This window comes from Bicyclus anynana, chromosome 13 (genome assembly GCF_947172395.1).
Source record: "Bicyclus anynana chromosome 13, ilBicAnyn1.1, whole genome shotgun sequence".
Lineage (NCBI taxonomy): Eukaryota > Metazoa > Arthropoda > Insecta > Lepidoptera > Nymphalidae > Bicyclus > Bicyclus anynana.
The window spans coordinates 13,892,150-13,916,376 of NC_069095.1; the positions used below are offsets into that span (position 1 = coordinate 13,892,150).

The following is a 24,227-nucleotide window of genomic DNA, read 5'->3' on the forward strand; positions in this document are numbered from 1 at the left end:
GATCGATTGTGACATAAGTTCCTTTTCCTCTCAGCGTCGGGAGGTGAACGGTTACCCTCTTTTCTTTATCTTTTAAATTCCCAGCTTCCTCTCGCGTTATTTTTCAAGGAATTCCTTGTCGGCAATTTATCACGTGCTGACTGCTGAGCTAAAGAAAAGTATTAAGAGATGTGTTTTTAAAGGAATTAAATGTTTTCAGCTTCTTACTTGCAATTTGAGGGCTATTACGCTAAATTTATCGGCGTTCTTCGACGTGCTGGGGGATGAGTGGGTGGATATATTTGTGATTTAATATAATCAATAGCCGATCTCGTTAGATAAGTTTTGATAAGTTAACTGTACTGCGATCTCACAGCAATTTGCTGTCGCTCGCGGTACGAGTATTCGGATCAAAAGCACCAACTAATTGAACACTAGATTGAAGAGAATCGAACAGAATTTATAACCACAGAAGTTATAACCTGAGAAACCGCTCAACGGAAATTTATCAATATTTCAAATTATTGCTTAAATTTAAAATAAAATACATTTACTGCAGCAACCCTCGAAAGCTCTTTAAATACCAAAATCTTGAATGCTTCTTAAATCATATTAAAAGCAATTTAATACTTACTAACAGTCAATATTGACTTGTATTTTCCCACAAAGTGAAAACCGAACGAAAATATTACGATTCCAAAAGTTTTCTTCAATATTTTCGACTTTTCGCCTGTATTGAAGTTAGCCGGTAAGCTCCGATCAAAGGGCTTTCATCGAAATACGCTCAGGAACGCAAGTAAGGCATTGGTTCAGTAACTCGTCCATTTTATTTTTATACTCACTTCTCAAAGCCAATGGAGGGCTTCGAGTCGACCGCTTTGTTTGACGAAGTTATTAAAAGCGAAATGAATTACTTACCGCATTGGTGAGGTTAAATGAAATATTTCACTTTACCAATTATATTTTATTCCCAGAATTTTCTCGACGTCTATTTCTTTTTCATTCAAGGGTTTCAGTTTCTTTAATTTAGAGCAAATCATATTTATTATTAGATCACTGAAAATAAGCAAGCGTATAGATTATTATGACACTTATTATATTTACCAGAAAAGCCGATAATTCTATGAAGCAACGTTTCCTAGATCAGACAAAAATCTTTACGTGTAGGTCTTTTTTCCAAAACCGAAGGATATCTTGACTCTATTATAATGTTCGCATTTGACTTTACATGACGCGTGTAGCCATTAGATTTCTTTCGGAAAGTGATAGTTTCCACACGATCCTTAATCCCGCGATATGAAATGATACGCTGGATATATTGTGTTTTTCCACAACGCTTTCGCGGAAAATCTCGTAAATTGGTGACTTCTCGACAATCGCTTTCTTAATACTCGCCCCAAAATGTGGTTTACGATCTTCCAAGTTACGAGTAACTTTTAAGTGCCGCAAACTTCTATGTTAGTTGCTTAAATACTGTAAGTTTGATCTAATTGGAGTGGTGTTGAACATGTAGGTACTTATGTGGTCTTACGTTCGTCTGGAGAATTAATTTGTTACATTTTATATACTTCCAAATGTAACAAATTGATGTAGCACTAAAAAATTATAAGTCCTCCTTATTCTTGCATTTAAAATTATAAAAGCAATAAAGCAGTTTAAATGTAAAGATTCTTTATCGCCACATTACTCCCCATGCTATAAAATACATTAGCTTTGTGTTCGTCAACAACGTTGAGTGTGTAGCAGTGGAGGGTGGAGGGGGGAGGGGGGTCGCAGGGTAATGGGTTAACTGCAAACTTGCACTTTGAAAGCTATTAAATCTGAAAGTGCCATTCGCTGCCATTGCAGCAAAGATTCATGATCTCGTGCGTTGGGCGCCGCTCCGTCCAACTACGGCTCGACGCTGTTACACGATTACAATGTGACGTCATGTATGTGTTGTTACTTAAATCGATAGTAGAGTTCGTTTTAATAATGTCCTCATAGTGGATATCCCAGTGGATATAACCTCTTCCTTCGATTCGGAGGGTAGTAGTTCGAATCTAGTCCGACTCCGGAGCATGTCCCTCCAACTTATTAGTATGTCAATTTTAAAAAATTAAATATTACGTGTTTCAAACGGTGAAGGAAAAACATCGTGAGGAAACCTGAGAAATTTCATAATTCTCTATGTATGTGAATGTTTTCATTGGGAATATTAGCCTAACCCCTCTCATTCTGAGAAAAGATTCGTGCTTAACAATGAGTCGATTATGGGTTGTTATTAACGGATACAGACAGAAGGTTGCGTCCATTCCCTTCCCTCCCAAAAGCGGAAGTAAGAGTGTTTTTTTGTAACGCTTTCACGCATAAACCAATATTTAAAATGTAATCTTTTACCAATGGCAAGCTATATAAACAGCGAGTAACATGGCTATATTCTATCCCCTAATACCCACGTGAAAGGGCAGTACGCGGATGAATTCACAGGATGTCCGCGAGCACTATACATATTATATCGGCGTTTCTACCTCGATGGTGCATGGTTGCGAAACAATATCGGCGGTCAATAGCGGATGTATAAACAATGCATGCAATCATCTCGACGTGACGCGCGAACTATTGACGGATTTATCGGATTACCGTCCGCCGGGTAGCGGGTAGCGGGTAGCGATGATGAATTGTACGCGACTACGGACGGACAGGGAAATTTGTGGCCCGCACTAATTGATTGTAATAGAAAACATGTCAAAACTGTGTGTTTGCAACATAATGTTACGTTTTTGACCTACGTTACTTAGGATGACATAAATAACATGGCATATGACCCATGGCTATCCTGAGAACATTGATTAGAATTTGTATTTTGTGATATAGTTTCTGTTTACGCCCGTAATTATTTGCGCGATGGTGTAATGCTTTTGATAATAAAGTGTCTGCGTGCTATCTACTATCTGTCTACGACTTGATAAAGTAGGTTGTCTGTGGTTGGATACTACATTTTACGTACTACGTAATTTTAAGTACTTCATTATGATTATAAGTAAATTAGTAATAAATTGTAACCAGCAACTGTACTGCCCAGATTAAAGCGATGCTGCTCGACTGAGGAAACAACAACCAATAAAAAAAATTACATTAACTAATTCCTTTGTTAATGTAGAATTAGGTACATAACAGCCAGCGGTCACTGTATTTATTGAGGTAAATATTATATATCTAATTTATATACATCATCATTCGTCATTATCAGCCGATGGACGTCTTCTTATGAGGGCCATAGTTAGTGACCAAGTCTCAAATCTGTAGGTCATCACAGGCAATACGCACTGTTCGAAGACTTTCGTCTTCAGGTACTGAGGAATTTTGAACCAAAAGATGTCGCAAAGTTTCCTGAACGCTGCCCAATTAAGTTGGCGGTTCAACTTCTTCTCGAAATAGGATCTACCTATTTGATCTGTGTGCCCTAGGTTTATATACTCATCTACAATTTCCTGTGTAGAGTCCTCAACAACAACTGTGTGGAGCGGTACGAGAGAATCTACATTAACCACATAAATATCAGCAAAGTTACGTTGACAAGCCTGCCGCCGCCTGCTCGTGCTGACCACTCGCCATTGCGTGTGTCACTGAACATCCGATACAATACGGCCACCTGACGCGCAATTAAAACTATAATTTACATACATTACCGTGACCCCGCATTAAGCATTCCGCCCTCAGCGCAAACCACACAGCATTTCATGTTTTACAATTACATTTATTACTTAAATTATTGTAATTATTATTTGTATAGCATCACAGAGAAAGAGTTCCATACTGCACTCAATGGTAACGACATCAAAAAAAACATATACCTACGGTCGAATTGAGAAACCTCCTCCTTTTTTGAAGTCAGTAAACAAAAGTGACAATGCGCGGGCCACGTAATCTATGGATGTTGAGGTATACGAATGGCGAGCCCGCAGAGCTAATCGTAACTTTGGTGGATCCCACTTGACGGACTTACAACATAAATGTGTCGCAAGGCGCCGCTAGTCATAGGCGGCGCTGGAACGTGGTTTCTAATTCCTACGAAGTAGTGATGGACGTCCATCGGCTGATGTGATGTTTCAATACTTAGGCATATAAAAACAATAAAACTTAAGGTCGTTTTATAAACCCGTCATGTTGCATTAACACAGCGCAGTATGAGGCGTGGTAGATCATAACTCTACATTACTCCTTACAAACAAAGAAGATTACTATTACATACTAGCGCTAGCGATTCTATTTATCACAAATCCCACGCATACTTACACACACGCACACACACAAACTTCCGCCTTTATAATATTAGTGTCTATAGTCAACCCGCATTAGCAAAGTGTAGAGCAGCCTAGCGCTGTAGTAGGCTGATATGAATTATAGGCGGATGATGAAGGGAGAAGAGGTAAAAGTGTTCATTTAAATTGCACTTTTGACTTCAACTCAACTTCGATCAATTTAGGATTTTTGACATGTCTGGCAAATTAAATTTGTTATTTTAAAGTTGAATAAAAAGCACATTTTTTAATGAGAAAACATCGAAGATTCTTTAGATACAAGACAAATACAGATGTGTAAATATCTAAAACACTTAAATAAACAAGTCGCCAGCTCGCCAGTAGCACGATACCTAGATAAAGGCTTAAAAAGTTCCTCTTAACGATCTACAAGCCGAGGTAATCACCCGGCTACATCGACGAGAGCGTAGCTCACAGGCTCGGCGTAAACCTCTCGTCGAGTGGCGATTAACTCTCCTAACTCTCTCTGCTAATGAACTATTCTAAACGCAACGCTGAATTGCCCTTTTAGACACTAACTGGCTAATTACAGCATTACAGCATTGAGTTGGTGGCTTTTGCAACATTAATTCGTTTGTTTAGATACGATAATAAGGTCACAGACAGTGACGGGAAAAGTTCTTATAAAGACGCTGGTTTGAATTTAAATTTAACTTCATAACAGAGATGTTATTTAGGCGTGTTATAAATAAATTTGTAGTACATTTATGTCGTCTACAAGAAAATAATTTAATGATGGATGTGTACTTTAATGAACAATTTATTTAAGGGTGATGATAGCGAAGTTTAACGTATCAGATAATTAAAAAGGTGTCGGCAACAACAAAAGCGTATATTCAAATAATAATTGGGTTTCTATATGAAGCATTTTATTGACATCTTAGACAATATTCGGGCAAAAGAGAGATTTCCTTTTTAAATGATTTAACTTCAAAATTAAAAAATAGTAACCTGTCTCTACGGAATACGAAAACATTTAAAAAAAGTAAAATGGAACATAATTATTTTTAGTATACTAAATCATTTTACTTCGTTTTATTAATATCTCTATTAATGTAAAATTCGCAGAACTCAGTCGAATATATAGATACGAATTTATTAATATTATCCCTTAGATTAACAATGTGACCGTAGTATTATTAGAATCGGTAACCTTCAGTACAAAACAAAAAATCAAAACAACAACGAAATGAACACAAATCACAACTTCAATTCATTCATAAACAATAACATTTAGCATTTTACTTCATTTATGCGCCAAGGTGGGACATTATTAGAATTTATTTTATCAGCGGTCGCGCTAAAGGTCCTTCCTTATAATTTAAAGTACAAAACAAAGCAAGCGCGTCGTCACGTCGGTCCATCTGTCGGGTGGTGTACTGGAGCGTTATCGCGTGTCTTTGTTCCTTTATCACTGCTTGTTGTGCCCAAAACTTCGCCTGAAGGTGAAAAATGACTGCAGTTGGAAAACTTTACTTTCCGAACTTCCAGATGATGTTATATAGCCCACCCATTGAGGGCTATTATTTATTTTTATGTGTTTTTTATTTCTGTTGTTTGGTTTCGCCCACAATCTGTACTTTGTGTAACGAGTTTTGATTGATATAAGTGAGATATCTTTTGAACGTAACGTAGACATTTTCGCATAAAGTAAAGACGCTCTTCGAGTAAATGTGGCAACTAAATTGGACAGTGACAGTGATTACCTGTGTTTCAATCAGCTCAATATTAAATTAACATCCATTCCGTCTTCGCGTGTTGAGTAATTATCATGTTATTCAATTATCGACTTTATATTAACGCCAACAATATCATCACATGCATTAAACGCCTCCGCCTTCTCTCGCCACAGACCGGGGTATGAGCAGACTCGCAGTCGGGTGGTGTGGTCGGGCTTTATAACCAAGTACCCTCTTTATTGACATTGTGGGTGAACTCATCGGTTTGTGATTCGAGTCACGTATTTTATTATTATGAACGTTCCACCGTTTCTTGTAAACACGGCGCCCGGGGCGGGGTCACGCGCGCGATTCATTTTTCCAGCTTTTCAGCGAAAAATAACGCTGTGTAAGTACACAGTTTGTTTTCATATATTTTTTGTTAAGCTGAATTTTGTGGTTGAAGGTGATATGAAATTTGGCGTGCCTTTACAGAGCTGCCTGAAAGTGATTGGCACGGGCGGGGGAGGGGGGAGATCCTCCATCCGATCCTTGAACTGTGTCGTGCCAGCGACTGCCGCTATATAATCTATTTTTTTTAAATGTTTTACATGAAACCACTTTACAATACCTATTTAGAAGTTCCTACCAAAGGCCTACGAGTTACGTTGGACATCCATCGGCTCTTAATAATGTTGTACAGCGGTTGTAGATGATGAATGTATTAAAGTTTAAAAAAAACTACATTTAATAGGTGTTCTGTGTTCTGCAATAAAATATATTGGACTTTGACATGCAAATGTATCCGTGGCCAGCGTGTTAACATTAGCAAAACATTTCACTTTGCGCGACGTAATGAAACACCAGCCCGTGTGTGTACAGTTATGAATTACATTGAATTTCATGAACCGACCGGCGCGGCGCGAGCATTTCAATATTTCAGCTAAGCCCGGCCGCGTTTTAAAGCCATTATGATAATTTAAAGTGAAAAGTTGAATATAAATTGTATAATTACCACTTCATTTGAATTCTTAGAAGATGCAGGCTCACGTAGCTACTTAGTCAAGTTTTCGATTAAAAGCTGGACAAGTGCGTGACCCGCCGTGCTCTTTGTAGGGTTCCGTAGTTGAGTTCACTTAGTAGGTACCATAAAACTACATAACCTGACGTTTCCAAAATTAAGCCTACTTGAAATAAATTGATTTTTCTGCGACTGTAACTTACTACCATTTAGATATCATCTAATAATGGAGGTTATTTGTACTTTCCAGTAAACGTTGAGTGGTCTGTCGAATTATATTATTCTTACTTAAAAAAAATGCTTAGTATGGGCTCATGATGCGGAGGGTTGGAAGGGCAAAATAAGAGAGTAAAAAAAGAGAAGGGAAAAGTAAAAAAAGAGTTTGCAGTTTGTGAAGTGTAAGTAGTGCTCGTAGTAGTAGGATAAGTTGTACAATAGATATAAGAGAATTAAAGGGATTGACATACTACTGAGTTTTGGTATTCAATGGTCGAAGTATCAGGCACTAAATAAACGTTTTCTCTCTTTCTTTTCTTTCTTCTTCTTCCAAATTGGACGAATTGATGGTCAATGAGGCACCACCAGGTGTGACAACAATAACGTGCTAGAAATGGAAACGAAACTACTTCGGTAGTTGTCTGGAATAATGTATTAACTTATTCTTTGTCATCACTAAAATCCATCAAGTATATTTATAAGAAACCTGATTCGTCATCATCAACCCATATTCGGCTCACTGCTGAGCACGAGTCTCTTCTCAGAATGAGAAGGGTTAGGCCAATAGTCCACCAAGCTGGCCCAATGCGGATTGGCAGATTTCACATACTCAGAGTTTTAAGAAAATTCTCTGGTATGCATGTTTCCTCACGATGTTTTCCTTCACCAATTGAGACACGTGATATTTAATTTTTTAAAATGCACACAACTGAAAAGTTGGAGGTGCATGCCCCGGACCGGATTCGAACCCACACCCTCCGGAATCGGAGGCAGAGGTCATATCCACTGGCCTATCACGGCTCAAGAAACATATATTTATATAGCACGTAGTGAACGTATATTTATATAGCAGTTAGTTAGCGCGAGAATAGACGAATAACGTTTTCTGGGAAAACCATTTTATTTTATATAGGCCACGACGCTCTAATAATCTCCAAAAAATGACAGTAATTTCCGCCGAAGTGATATCAAATTTTCATTTATGTGAAATCTGAATATAAGTTGTCCATTAAATTATCTTATTTTGCGGTTCCCGAATAGCTGAGTGCCAATGGCCGTTTGTTGTTAACGCCGAAGGCTGCCCACCGACGTGACGATGGTCGCGCGACCGACTGAGAGTCACTGGCGAATAATAAAGTTCACCACCTGTTTGTCGCTCGTCGCGTGACCGGCAGGTTGCGTTACTCGCGACTAAGTTCGTATGCTACGTATAGTAATTATAATATAACTAATAACTACATAGTAAAGTCGCTTTCTCTGTCCCTATATCGCTATGTATGCTTAAATCTTTAAAACTACGCTACGGATTTTGATCCGGTTTTTTAATAGATAGAGTGATTGAAGAGGAAAGTTTATATGTATAACTAGTGACCCGCCCTGCAATGCTGATACTAAATATATTACAGAAAAACTGAACGTTGTATACAAAAACAAAGCGGCCCGCTCCGGCTTTGCGCGGGTATCACACTAATATAATAAAGGCGAAAGTCTGTGTGTGTGTGTGTGTGTGTGTGTATGTTTGTTCCTCCTTTACGCTGCGACTACTGAAGCGATTTGACTGAAATTTGGCATGGAAATAGATTTCACTCTGGATTAACAAATACGAAAATAGACTACTTTTCATCCCGGAAAAATCCATGGTTCCCGTGTGATTTGTGAAAAACTGAATTCCACGCGGACATAGTTGCACGCGTCCCATAGTAATTATATAAATCGCGAAGTTTAAATTGCGAAAAACACCACGCGACAACCGGTTGGTCGATCGGTCGCGCGAGCAACTAGATTATTTCGTAATAAACTAAAATTTGTTAGGAACTGATCGCATTATTTAACGGATGAATAACCAGAGCGTGCGAGAAGCTTTGAAATTATTATTTTCATTATTTGAATACAAATATTTCAGCACAAAGCTCTTCCAATTAACGGAAAACTCATTAACGGGAATATATTATGTATTCCTGTAATTATTTCGTGATTATTCATAATGATATTCATTTTGAAGTTTCGCGTATATTCATATAGCATTAAATATTCGTTCGAATGTGAGAGAGAAAATTGAGATTCCAGGATTTTTCATGATAAAAGTACATATTCATATAAATCAGAACACGACTAGAAATTGAGTTTCTTATTTTGGTAACGTACCTACTCGTAAATTAGTATACAACAAGTATTATATTGGAAGATATTATAATATTCATCTTATTTATATTTTATAATATGCTTTTGAAGATGGCATCAATTTGTATCATCGTGTATTTTTTTGTTTTTTATTTTTTGTACCTGTCATTCAGAGTTTCTCCTAAATCTTTGATAAATTAATGTAACATAATAAAGGAAACATCCCCCGAGCGCTACTACAGGTGACCCCAAGGTCAGCATTACAGACACGGGTCTGTATTTTTCAGCAAACGACACCCAATTTTTTGTGCTAATTGGAGTTTAAATGAACGCTAAATTTATCTAACGACCTACGCACCTTTTGACAAAGGGGAAAAAGGGCAAATTATAGTCGTTTAATTTGTAGATTTATTTGTTCAGTTTCAGATATTTTAATGGATGATTTACCCGTGCGATTAAGGGATATCAAAATGATTGGTTGGTTGTGTAATCGTTTAAATGGTTTGAACCGTAGAATTATCTGTTCTACCAAAAAAAGCAACTTTTTTAATACTGTTAAAAAATATTTATTTACAAACGGTGAGGGAAAACATCGTGAGGAAACCTGCATACCTGAGAGTTTTCCTAATTCTCTACGTGTGTGAAGTCTGCCAATCCGCATTGGGCCAGCGTGGTGGACAATTGGCCTAACTTCTCTCACCTGAGAGGAGACTCGTGCTCAACAGTGCCGACTGTGGGTTGTAGTGATGATTGTTAACTAATGATGGTAAATGGTATTGAAGTAGTGAACTTAAAATGAAAGCTACGACTGTGTCTATGAGTTCCGAGCCAGTTTAAGAAAATCTCACAATAAATTCAGCGCCGGCAGACCGCAACAGCAGTCGTGGAAATGTGATAAACCTTTTGAATGCATTTTATTCTCCTGTATCAGCAAATGAATACATTGAAGTACGGAGAGGCGGCGGCCATTTGCAATGCGTTGCCGACACTCGCCGCCCGCCCATCAATATAAAGCGATTTCAGCCGATGGACTACTGCGTAGCAAATTGCAGATCAATTTGATCACGCCGCCGAATAATAGCGAGTTAGAATATTTACGTTACGTAAAAAAAAAATATCCAACAAATGAAATGGAAATCTATACTGATATTATTTACTATACTGAAGAGAGTGTTTGTTTAAACGCGATAATCTCAAGAATTACTGGACTATTTGAAAAATTCTTTCAGTGTTAGATAGCATTTATCGAGGAAGGCTATAGGTTATATTTTATCTTCGAATTCCTACAGGAACGGGAAGCACGCGGATGAAACCGTGCGGCGTCTACTATTATATTAATAAAAAACTTTAGGAATCTAGACTGCGTGAAAATTAATGGAAAATTCGGGAAATACACGCAATGTGTTTTGCATCTTTCAACGAGATGACAACTGAGATGAATCTGAAGACACCTCATAAGTCGAAATCCGACAAACGACTGAGGTTATAGGTCTTTTACTTAATAATGAAATAAATAATACTTAAGTAGGCACTCGTACATACATATTACATAGGCATGGAAAACCATCTGCATTATTTTTAATGTCTTTCTTACTACATTATTTCGGAAGTAAGTTTATAAATTAAGTAGATATATGAATTACGAACTCCAACGCTTTATTGTTGGCCTCTCAAGTGTCAATTACCAGCTCGCGTCAATCTACTTGTAGGATATAGTTTTTCAAGTGGCTCTGGTGTCGCGTGGTGGAAGGTATCGCGGGCTCGTTACTACCCTACCGGCGAAGACGTACCGCCAAGCGATTAACCGTTCTGTATATGGCGCGCTTTTCATAAACCATCACAGGTATGGGCAGAGTATACTTGTACTACATTCCATGTAATCCGCTACTATTGTTGACTGTATCAGCTCTCTTAACATGCGGTGAGATCTCACTAAACGACTAACTTGTCATTGAACAAAACAATATCCACGAACAGCATCGTCCCTGCAAGCTTGTGACAACGCTGACGCTACCACAAGTAGGAGGACCCTACTTGTGGTACTATTGACATTTTAACTCATTAGTTACGCTGCTGGTAATGACAACAGCGTTTACCTAGAGGGAGCTGTCGGCCGCAGCGGCGCGTGCCCCAGCCGCCGCCGCCGCCGGCGCCACATTGTGAAGCGCTACTGAAGGTCGTTACGAAGGCCCCGCGGCGGTGGAAATGCGTGCTCCGCTCCACAAAGGGCCGTGTTGCATTTTAACGACTTTTGCGAAAAAACTAGTCCACCATTTTTGCGCGAGACTCACGTTGTGTCAACTGTTGATATTTTTTTCACAATTTTGTGCAGGAAGCGTAGGTTTGAATAACAATTGCAAATCGAATATTGAATAGTCCCGATCGTCGCTCTGAGGAAGTTCTTATATTAGATTTTCCGTGAAATAGCAGGAGACATATTCATTAATGGAATGCGTCGAATAAATTTCGTCTTTGTCGATTTAGGATATTTGAAGGTATCACGGGAACAATATTTGCTTTATGGGATAAAAATAGTCATTCTATTTCAGAAAAACTCTTCGTAGTAGTAAAGTGATCGAGAATAGAGTACTATCTATACCTCTATCTCCAGGAAGCAATCTATCACTGCGGCTAATTTCTCGAAGATAGTTCAGCGTTTAAGTCGAAATTAGGTGACAAATAAAGGTACCATTTACATATTTACGAGTATTATTAGAACGGAGAGACGAATATCTTAGCATTCAATGGATTCAACGTGCGGGTGCCGCGTCCATCGCGTGGCAGAGAGAAAAACTCCGAGCAAAGTGCCGCACTTGTGATCAATGCTCGTAGGGTTATTAGTTTCTTTTTTTTTGCGTTTGTACAATTTCTGTTTGTTTAGTGTCGAGGTTCTGGCTGGGGTTGACTGCGATGTCACCAGAGGTTATGTGACGATGCAGTGTATACTATGTTAGCGTCATCGAGTAACGCCTACGAGGCTCCTCACCCGACCGTTTCATCGACTTCATCATTAGCCGATGGACGTCCACTGCTGGACATACGCCTCTTGCATGGACTTTCAAACTTATTTATTTAACATTCAAGCAATACCATACATTTGACATTATACAATATAACAATTATACTGGTTTCACTTTATTAGGTATATATTGCAAGTTATGGATACCCTGTTTGGGCTTAGCCTTAGTTGTCGAGTGAGTGGTAGAGAGACCGATTTTATTTTAATTTTTTGTTTTTTGTCTTCATCACTCATTTAATCATTTACCGCGTAGTAGCACTTTTCGACTAGAAAGGCCCTTAATTTACTTTTGAATTAAATCTTTATATTAATTGAATCTTTTTTCTCATTTCGTATTTGGTATGGTAGGTTATTGTATATTTTTTTGCTTTTACCGTTTACTTCAGTTTATGTATAACAACGCATATAAATGTTGAGTGCGTGATACCTACCGTATATATGTTCGGTATCGACACTCACTGAAAGATCTTCGGCGACCTATGTGATTGTAAAGTACATTTTAATCCCATGCTAAACCAGTTTTATTGAAATTAATAGTGCGAAGATACTTTTATGAAAAAAACATTGTGAATTTAACGCGCATGGTGGCATGGGCGTCCGCTAGTCATAAATAATAAAACACACTTCACTTCCCTTCAGTGTGGAACGTAAGTGACGCTAACATGACACTAGCGCCCGCGACGGCCGTGACGTCAGCGGCGTCAGTGACGTCAGCCGCGTCACCGGCGCCGCAGCGTCAATAAATAAATAGGAGCAGGGTGCCCATGAGATAATATAGCGTTTGAATTGACAAAGGCTATATTATCTCATGGGCACCCATAGTCACGTTATTTGTGATTGCGCAAATAACGTAACTATCTATTGATAAAACATTTTTAAATCGGTTGAGTAGATCCAGAGATCAACCCTACTACCTTACAAACTCACAAAAAGAAAAATTAGATTGAAGAAAAATTGCATAAACAATACTATTTTTTTTAGTTAGTATTAATTCTCATGTATTTTTTTCTTATTTATGTTATGTTGTTTTGGCTGAATAAATGTTTTTATTATTATTATTATTATTATTATTTTACTTTGTACCCAACCTTGGTAAATGGTAAATGGCTTACAACGACACTAGGTTCGGTCAATCGAGTGCACGAGTACTGTATCACTAATGGATAGTCGTGGACACCCTACACCCTGCACCCTACACCCACACCCACACCCTGCCGGCGCCGCCACTTGTTGCGGTGCGTCGTCACCGGCAGCGCGCCCCGCTTCTCTACTGCTGTATACAGTTCAAATTGTTCTATGGTGTAAACAGTCTTATGTATAACGTGCAAAGATCTTCGACCAAAGGCCTTAACACTTCGAAGCGAAACGCTATTTAAAAACCGAAGCCTTCTTATGCCGACCCCAAACAGTAGTGGACAATTATACTCAGTTTAGTGCACACACTTAGATGAAAATGTACCCCTGATGATACATTACGAACCAGTTTCTCCATTTTATACAAATTGTATTGCCTACCCTAATCAAAAACTTGTGCACGCCACGGGTCGTGCAAGCGGACTTACAGAACAAATTTCGGCTATGCCGGTCACATCTGCCGCCCGGAGGCAGTCAGTCACACTTCAGATGATAAAGCTAAAGTATCGCTTTGACAGACACGTCAAGGAGGACATCATAATCATACAAAAACACAAAAGTCGTCATTCTATCTGAATGAACATACCTATTTATTCACTTATGAATTGACTTATAATAATTAACTAATTGACTATGGGAAGGCTATTAAAAATATTTAGCTTTAACCTATTAAAGTATTCGCAGTAAGACTGTTAAATGTAATGAACAAAGCACAGCATTAGAGCCGTGGGATCACTCCGCGCTAAAAATTTACAAAGCAAATGAACTGAGCGAGGAAGCCGGAACAAAGCCAGGATATTGAATTACTTCATCGGGCAGCTTCCGCCCCCGCCGCCTCACACCCGCGCCCCTCCACAGATTACTTAGCTGCTAACTACCTGAGCACCAAGGTCGGTGCTTAATGGCAGCTAAATTATGCATGCCTTGACTTGTATTATGCTTGGATTAGCTGCAGAGTAATCTCACTTATATCAGTCGGAGCCTCATTTGGATACACTATTCCTTTATTTATCTGCTTTCTCTTGAAGATGTATTAATTAACTAAAGTGTAGGTTTATCTTATACTGAGGATACTATAAAATTCAATATAGATATACCTAAAAGAAGTAAAAATGCACTATTGCATACAGACATCAGAATACAGATAGGTAGTACAAACACAAAATACAAACATGTGGGAAATGTAAATTTATAATGATTGCGAGTATACTTACTATAAACCTGATATTTATTTTGTTCAACAATGAAAAGCATGAAAAGTAGGAATTCTTTACAGTCATATAGACAGCTACGAGTCGCGAGGTACGCTTAATATTTCAATGTTCAGATTAAAAAAAATAGCGAAGTCATCAAATCGTGTTTCGGCAAAAAGTACTGAAGCAATTTTCTGCTCCAAGACGTGCGAGAGGAACCTTATTAACTCATATTTTCCGCCCACTGAGCATGATTATCTGATTTAACGTATAATTTATAAAAAGTCGAAACGATACAGTGGAAAAGAAAATACGTTGCGAAATATCTAAGCAGATAATTTTTGGTAGACGAACTGTAGAGTTACACAGGGAGAGTTTAGTTCACCCAAATCCAATAATATCTATATTAATGACTTATGGTCTAAACATTGTGTAGCATTAAGATGATCTCAGCACACAAAGTCTTTATCACTTGTGCCGACTGCCGATATTATACATAGTTTGATAGTTCTATATATAAAACTTTATCCATTTTATAAAAACAACGTTTCATTTGTTGCAGAACGAGGCCGAACCACCCCGGGGCTGTGGTTGAAGTCAGCGACAATCCACTGGACTCTAGCAAGGTATGAATCATAATGATAATGAGCGTCTATTGCCTGTCAATAGAGGCACAGACAAAAAACAAATAAATTTTTATGAAAGTTTTTATAATCATGAAAATTCTTGAATTGTGCTGATTAAAATCGCCGACTGCCTTGCCTGCCGCAGTCCGCAATGAGTGATAGTCAAGGAGTACAATGCAATGGTTGTCCTCAGTTAGTGATCGCGTTCGAGACGGGGCTGGTGGTGGTGTGGGACCTGCGCGCGCGCGCGGCGGAGTGGCGCGGCTGCCTGGGCACGGGCGCGCCGGGCGACGCCGTGCGCGCCGCGGCCTGGCAGCACGACGGCAAGCTCATGACGGCGCACGTGGACGGCGCGCTGGCCACCTGGAGCATGCGCTCGCCGCGCCCCCTGTCGCTGTCCTATCCGCACGGTACGTGCCGGCTGCCGAGGAAAATCGTGGACAGGAGACAGGCCACAGTGAATTGACCGAAGTTGACCCCGTCGTCAAATTAGTCGTAATACGTGATAGCACTGATGATTAAGACTTGAAAGATTTATTTATTGTAGGGTTGTTTAGCCAAAAGATTTTGATGAAAAAGAGGAAATTTAGTAGACAATAAATAACCCTACTAAGGGTCAAATCGGTTGTATGTCAATTAAGCATATATTTTTCCAATTTCAGCGAAAGCAAATAAAGACGGGAAGCCAGAACCCTGTAAACCTATACTCAGACTGGAATGGAAAACTGCAAGAACGGGGTGAGTATCCTTACATTAAGCAGACTTGATACTTACCTACTATATGAAACTGAAAATTGGTCAAATTGTTGACGAGCAACAAGTGTCAGCTAATGGAACTTGCACACCAGGCCCATTTGACAGGGTCAATAATTATTTTTTAAATTAACTGAATTTGTGATTGATTAACTAAAATGAATCACAAAGTTTTTTAACAAAAGTTGCAAAAATAGATTTGTCAACGTCATACTGATCCAACAAAACAATTTTAACGCACGTTTCACTAAAATTCAGGAACTTCCTCAGGAGATGGCGAACATTCAAATGCATCACAAGAAAGATAAAGAAATAAGCAGAAAATATATCATAAAACCATAATTAATTGTAGGCACAACTAGTATGAGGTGACCCAAAAGGCATCCATTATAATTTATAAATTATATTATGGAGACCCAGCATTATTTGTCCGTCAAGACACTTCGCTGGTCTTCCTCATCTCCTGAGGCAGCTGCACGTCGTCCTAGCTGTGAGTGTGTCCTCAGCGAGAGCCTGGTGATGTTCTCCGGCGGGCTGCCGACGGACAAGGCGGGGCGCACGCACAGCGTCACGGTGCTCAACGGCAAGAGCACCACCGTGCTGGAGATGGAGCACGCGGTGGTGGACTTCGTCACGCTCTGCGAGAGCCCGCACGCCGCCGGTTTGTTGTAAACGCACTTGCATACTACTCGTACAACTTGTGTCTCCGGCGGGTTCAGTTTAAATTTAGTTTTTTACAAATTTCGCGGGATTTAACGGAACAAACGCCATTCCAAGTTTCAGCCTATTCCATTCAGTGTTTTTTGCGTAAAAGAGTAACAAACCCCCATCGTAATTTTTTCACAAATCCTGCAGCAACACTATGATTTTCCGGGATAAAAGAAGCCTATGTTTTAATCCAGGCTATAATCTATCGTAAATTTCAACCAAATATATCTTTACAAAAAGCAGTAAACCTGTGCGGCAAAACCATCTAGATCGATTAAGAACCGCTTACGAATTGTGAGACCCCATTTCTTGTCACGCTGACGCTGGCTCTTCTTGGATAACTTTGGGAATCAATCCCAAAGTTATCCAAGAAGAGCCCTAGCGCCCCAGACCCCGTCGTCGCGTCAGCGTGACAAGAAATGGGGTCTCACAATTCGTAAGCGGTGGTCCACGAATATTTAACTGGCTTTATACGAACTGGGGAGTTTTCTAAATGAAATAAGAAAGAGTGAAAGAATGGTAGCTAGTGCTGTGTTGGATGAAATCACTTTCTAATTCGACAATTTTATTTTTTGATAACCACAGTACATTATTATTTAATGAATCAATTCTCACTTTTTTTTCGAAAGTTTTAATTCATGAAAACACTGCCGCAAAGATATTCTATGGTTAGATCTAATCCTCACATTTTAAATCGAGTTTTGGGCACCACCAGAACCAACCAAATGTTGAAGAAAAAAGTTTGGAAACCTCTGATCCTCTGGAAATACTCCATATGTACGTTGCACTCTGAAATCGAAGTCCCCTAAAGTGATTTGGACTCGAAACTATTTAATTGCAAAGATAAATCTTTTTTCCTGGTAGCACTAATTTGGAATTGTTCAACAATTTCGTAATATAAATATGAATATTCCACCCTCCAGATTACCAGGAGCCGTACGCAATCGTGGTGCTGCTGCAGAACGACCTGGTGGTCATCGACCTGCAATCCCCCGGCTATCCGTGCTTCGAGAACCCCTACCCCATGGACATACACGAGTCGCCCGTCACCTGTTGCTGCTACTTCGCTGACTGCCCCTCGGATTTGGTAAGTTTCTAATCTCAGGAGACATTTTCTCAACCTGTTTTTATCTACGTTGATTTTTGTTTTTTCAAACACAAACAGTGACTTAAGGAACCATTTACCTATCGCACGCGCGTCACTTCACCCCTTCCAGTAATTTAAACTACTTGTGGTACATCGGCAGTTAAGCCACCTCTGGTTAAACCAAATTACTTATGGTTCAATCAGTTATTATTTTATTACAATACTACGTAACTTAGGTAATAAATATGAGATCACTTTTATCTAGAGCCTATCCCCTCCTATACTAACATTATGTGACTGCATTTTTCAGATCCCGGCATTCTACTCGGTGGGGCGGCAGGCTAACAAGAAGGCGGCGGGCTTCAGCGAGAAGCTGTGGCCCATCAACGGCGGCGAGTGGGCGGCCGCCTCCTGCTCCTACAGCGAGATCATACTCACGGGGTGCGTGTCCGACTCTCCCTGCACTCTCTCCCTCTCACACATTGACACACAGGACAGGCTTCAGCGAGAAGCTGTGGCCCATCAACGGCGGCGAGTGGGCGGCCGCCTCCTGCTCCTACAGCGAGATCATACTCACGGGGTGCGTGTCCGACTCTCCCTGCACTCTCTCCCTCTCACACATTGACACACAGGACAGGCTTCAGCGAGAAGCTGTGACCCATCAACGGCGGCGAGTGGGCGGCCGCCTGCACTCCCTCCTCCTCACACATTGACATATGTGTTGAAAATTAGATGTGAGGGGAAGAAATTAGATACGTGTTACTTCCCTATTTCAAAAGTTGATGTATATAAATTTGGATTTACCCAGTATATCGGTGTTAAAGTCTTTTCTTTTCATTTCAGGCACGCGGATGGTAGTGTAAAATTTTGGGATGCAAGTGCAGGGACATTACAAATTTTATATAAATTAAAATGTTCTAAGGGTACGTATTTCTTTTGTTGTCATTTGCTTACATTAATTAAAAATTATATCATAAAAAACGCTAGTAGTCACGTACCTACATGGCACTAACGGGTCAAAGCTACCCAATGACCCTTGAGCAATATTTAATATTTAATCAAATTGAAAATAATTTTTGTTCTAAACAAGATTCATTTCCTCATCTCGTTGTCTATGTTGCACTCGCCCCCTTCTGCGGCTGGAACGTTGAACATTACAGGATAATAGAAGTGACTCCTTGGATCCATGTCATAAAGCCTCAAATAGACTACTCGCTTCTATGTTTCGCTAAAGCCCCGAAGTTAGCTGAGTAGTACAGCGAAGTGCTTATTCGAACCTCGAAACGCTTCGATTCCTTTGACTCTGGCAAAAGCGAGGCGAGGTGGAGTCGCACGAAGTGAAGCAATGTCCGTATTTACACTATCGTATTCGATTATCTTCACAAGTAGTATATTGGGGGTGTTACTCTAATCCGACAACGTCGGCTCGTCGTGCGCAGTGTTCGAGCGGCGCGGCGGCGGCGGCGGCTACGACGAGGACGCGCCGCTCGCCATCCAGCAGGCGGCGTTGTGCGCGGAGTCGCGGCGGCTGTGCGTGGCGCTGCCGCACGGACACGTCGTGCTCTTTAAGTTTAGGAAAACAGAAGTTCAAGCGGAAACTCATGTGAGTAGTTCTATTCTAAAATATTGTCATAGCATTCCATGGATGTGCCGTGCACGTGTCGGGCCCATCGTGTGGCAGAAGGAAAACTTCCAAGCAGAGCCCGAAGTGTGACACGGGTGTAGATTGGAGGAGTTCCTCAATTCTCCAAATTAAAATACGACGCATCCTTCCAAGATGCGCGTCAACATTCAACTCGCTGCTCGTATTGTTTCAATGACCAGCGTGATTAGGGCCGGTGATCAAACCGCTAGGCCAACTCTTCGTAGCGTGATTAGGGCCGATCCAACTAAAACAGCTTTGGGCACCTGTTCGATGGAACTTCCAGTCAAGGCCGTATAGCATAATAGAGATTTTGCTAGTTTGCTCATTGCACCTACTTCTACCACAATTTACCACACAATTTTTGATTAGTTCATTTACTAGGTCACAAAAGTTTTCAGTTTTTGGATATGATGATTTTCTATTAACGAAATATTCTACTTCCTATATTTCTCGTTCTGTTTACCTTTGAACATAAAAATGAACGTCGGTAGAAAATCATTTCCTTCCTCGTTTAAAAAAAAGTTCTCGCACTTGAAACCTTTGTTCGCTTGGAATATAATACTCGTGAGGCGTTTTAATATTACTTCAGCTGCTAGTTTGCTTTCCAGTTCTAGTCCGATTCGATCATCACGCCGTTCTAAACGAGACTCAATTGCAAGCGAAGATTGTTGTCAGTCATCATATATTGTCAGGTAAAGAATAATGACGTGTACGTTTCAGGTAGTCGAAGTGCCTGTGATCACGGACGCCGTGGAGGAGGAGACGTCCCCCGAGGTGGAGAGCGGCCGCTCCGCCTCCTTCTGCCGCGGGGGCGACAGCGTCGAGGGAGACAACCGGAGAGTGAGACCCTCTGACTTTTTGGCATATGAGCACCGTGACGTTTTAGACAAGTCGTACGTTACTAATTGAAGGCAGAGGCAGCTCGTGACGTGTGGCGTGTTGCAGGCGGGCGTGTGGGCGGGCAGCGCGCTGCGCGTGCGCGGCGGCGCGGGCACGGGCGGCGTGCGGCGCGCGCCCGGCTTCCAGGCGGCGCTGGTGGCGCTGCAGCACGGCCCGCCGCACCCCGTCACCGCGCTCGCCTTCAACTCCTCCTACGGCCTGTGAGTACCGACCGCCGCCGGAGAGGGTGGAAGTGATTCAGCGGGTGACCGGCCTCAGAAACTCGAAGGCAGCGAAGCGCTGACAAACTCTTAACTTAAAAATTATGGAGTACTATTTGGATACTTATATATTTGGGTTTGAGTAAGGTATGTCGTGTCCCGGGTAGCGGTTATGGGTGATAAATAATAGTAGGCTCCACTGATAAAACACTTATATTGACTATCAGTTACAACGGTTAGGTAACGACTGGCGACAAACCGCCCGTATCGACTTCGTCATAATTACGAAAATGCTTAGGTAGCATTTTCATTTACAATCTATGTGTGTGTGACCACCACATCATTCCACCCCCTTTTTTTTTTTTTTTTTACAGAAAACAATGTATAGGAAGTATAGGGGTGTTTCATTCTTAACACTATAAGCACAATGCTGACAAAACGTTTCAACTTTCACGAGGAGCATACACTTGTTACACTTAAACTAATGAACTCTGTAAAGCTACAACAAAAAAAAATTAAAACAAAAAAAAATATATATATGACAATGTAAAATTTGTATAAGTGTAATATTATGTAAACAATTTTGTAGAACACCTTCAAATACAATTACTTTAAACAGAATATGGTTTTTACTTTAACATTGCACACTAATATATATTTACCTAACTTAATATATTACTTTTGATGTGCCCTGACTTGTGTTCCCTGCATTTTGTATTGCCGACATGCTGTCAAGTTTTATCACTGGCACATTGTTGTCGATTTGGTTGAGAAGGTTGATGCGTGCCTCTGTCAGGAATCCAAATAATAAATCAAGTAGACGAACTAATTAACGTTTATTGATACACACGAATAATATAAATTTAAAGTATATAAAATGTCTTACTTAAGCGGACTGGTTAATGAATACTAGAACACGAGCGTTGATATAGACGAGTTAGGAACGACTGCCTTAACTTAACATCGTAGCGTACGTTCTTACAGAAAATGTTTACGTAGCAGTTTGCCTGCTTAGGGTTCACTGCAAACGGTATTTATGATTGAATATAAGGCACGCTACATCACACCGCCCCAAATTTTTAAGTTAGTAAAAATTTATACGAAATTACGTTACACTACAAACATACATTGTCGAAGTTAAATATCTTTTGTTAAGTTGGATAACACCGAGCTAATGTATCGGTAAAATGCTTACGTCGTTATCAGCTCGCCGTCGAGTGGCTACCTGAAATTCGACACGTGTTAACATTGAATAAAACTTATAGTGTAAGAGCGAGTGTATAAAAATATTGACAGTCGGTTCCATAATACTACTTACATTTACATTCGAATACTAATACATGTTGAATAATTGCGAAAATTAAATAAATTATTGAAGTATTAATAATACGTCTAAGTTACACTTGTTGAATTGCAAAAAAAAAAAATATATGAACGATTGAAGAATGAATAACCCTGGTCCCACTGCGTAATAAAAATAACGCATTTATTTGAAAATTTAAAACTTTGAAAACTGTTACTATGCGTAGAAGAAATAGGTATAGAAAAACGATGGACCAGAGCTATTTTACAATGTTGTTCCTATAGGTGTCATAAAAATTGTTGTTAGTGAGTGTTGCCGTTGACTCTTTGAGTATGTTAATAATTTGCTTGCTTGTGTTACTTGCGAGAATTACGAGTGACGGGCATGTTATTGTTTCACATGCTGATAGTGCGTTTCTCGGTGGCCCGTGTACTTTGCCTTTATGATTCTTGTTACCGTGTTGCGATAATTAAATGATTGCGTCATATCCTCCTCGCCACATGCTTGACGTCTGGGAAGCGTAGAGTTTGCCCGTAGGTAGGGTTGTATCATGTCCCAGTGAAGATGCTTGGCGTTGTACGGAGTGTTTATCTGATCGACTCAATAATGGTATCCTAGTCTTCTGCTCTGCTTTGATGCTGCGGTGCCCACGCTTTCAGTCTCGTGGCATAACCAAAATGTTCCCAAATGCGCTTGAGAAAAAAAATGCTGCCGTTAATTGCGTTACACAAACTGAGTGGTTTTGCAGTGCGTTGCTAACATCCACCGGTGTAACCTTATGATGCGGTCGCCTTAGTCGAGGAGCGTTTCCTTTTGTACTAAGTTTCGAGCGTTGATGAGCTATAATCACGACTGCGATGCGCCTGCGGACCCATGATGCAAGGCTAAATCACAGTGTCGTGTGCCTCATATTTGCTACGGCTAAATTCGTCATCGTTGCAGTGAGCCTGGCTTTATTGGTACCTTGCGAGCTGCTGCGCTGCCATTTTTCGCTGGCGATAGCGGCTGTAGCTGAGTGAAATGCTTGCTTGACGCATTATCGTTGTTTACAAAATAAATATCGGTTACTTACAGTGTATATAAAATGATTCGGCACAGCACTATATATATAATCACTTAGAGTCTTTACGGAGGCAAAATGTAAAAAAAAAATGTAACAGAAAAACCATGTTATGTAAAAGAAAGATAAACATATTAAAAATTAACTTAATGTAGTCCGCGAGTCGTTCGTAACTGCTCCACACCAAGGAATTTGCTGCGTGTTCGTTTGTTGCCCTAGTTACCGCGAGTTCATCGACTTGATTTACGTGGTAAAATTGCTTTACCAAATGGAGTTTTTTTGATAGAACAAGGTCACCAATTTGTGGAAAGACCTGTGTTCTGAATTCTTGACAGAGCGGGATCACCAATATGTGGAATGATCCGTGCTCGGAATTCCTTGACAGAGCGGGGTCACCAATTTATGGGTTAACCCGTGCTCAGGATTCCCTGACAGAGCGGGGTCACCAATTTATGGGAGATGAATATGTGGGAATTGATTGATTGATAAATGGGCTACAGAAGGTTGATGCGTGCCTCTGTCAGGAATCCAAATAATAAATCAAGTAGACGAACTAATTAACGTTTATTGATACACACGAATAATATAAATTTAAAGTATATAAAATGTCTTACTTAAGCGGACTGGTTAATGAATACTAGAACACGAGCGTTGATATAGACGAGTTAGGAACGACTGCCTTAACTTAACATCGTAGCGTACGTTCTTACAGAAAATGTTTACGTAGCAGTTTGCCTGCTTAGGGTTCACTGCAAACGGTATTTATGATTGAATATAAGGCACGCTACAGCCTAAAGGTCGAATGTCTGTCGGTATTCTACAAACTATACATCGAGGAATTCAATCGGAAATTGCTTCTCGTTCCTCATTGACCGCACTGTCCGGTCAATCTGCTTCCAGTCTACTACATACAGCATGAGAACCTATTCGGTGATTGCACTTTTAGAATAGACATCTTCTAAGAGTGTGTTCCACCGTAGATTGCACTGTCGCTTATCGTCCAGTGCGATCGCATTGGAGTACTCGCTTACAACACAAGAGGCACTCGTCGCAGGATGGCGTGGGGCGGCGAGCGCGGCGTGGTGGTGGTGGACGTGTGGCGGCGCTGCGTGGTGGCGGCGCTGCCGGCGCACGCGCTGTACCTGCCGCACGCCGAGCCGCAGCCGCACCAGCCGCGCCACGAGCGCCGCTCGCCCGACCTCGACCAGGTAACGCGGCGCGCCGGCCTGTAGCCGTACCGTACGACTGCACCGACTCGACGAAGTCTGTCGATTGCGAGTGCATCTGTTCAATCGATTGC

At 40.5% G+C, this 24,227-nt stretch overlaps 1 protein-coding gene across 6 annotated transcripts in view; it reads left to right on the forward strand.

Annotated features, from left to right (window-relative positions):
• LOC112044497 (syntaxin-binding protein 5) overlaps positions 1-24,227 on the forward strand; it is a 249,122-nt gene that overhangs the window by 206,022 nt on the left and 18,873 nt on the right. For all 6 annotated transcript variants that reach the window (XR_008251393.1, XR_008251394.1, XM_052885148.1 and 3 more), the window contains exons 5-15: positions 15,208-15,271; positions 15,465-15,681; positions 15,934-16,009; positions 16,531-16,685; positions 17,656-17,819; positions 18,130-18,260; positions 18,663-18,742; positions 19,259-19,422; positions 20,185-20,304; positions 20,410-20,564; positions 23,982-24,135. Coding sequence is in view for 4 of the 6 variants with exons in the window: in XM_052885148.1 (XP_052741108.1) it covers positions 15,208-15,271; positions 15,465-15,681; positions 15,934-16,009; positions 16,531-16,685; positions 17,656-17,819; positions 18,130-18,260; positions 18,663-18,742; positions 19,259-19,422; positions 20,185-20,304; positions 20,410-20,564; positions 23,982-24,135 (1,480 nt within the window). In the remaining 2 variants the exon portion in view is untranslated. The remainder of the gene's footprint in view (positions 1-15,207; positions 15,272-15,464; positions 15,682-15,933; positions 16,010-16,530; positions 16,686-17,655; positions 17,820-18,129; positions 18,261-18,662; positions 18,743-19,258; positions 19,423-20,184; positions 20,305-20,409; positions 20,565-23,981; positions 24,136-24,227) is intronic.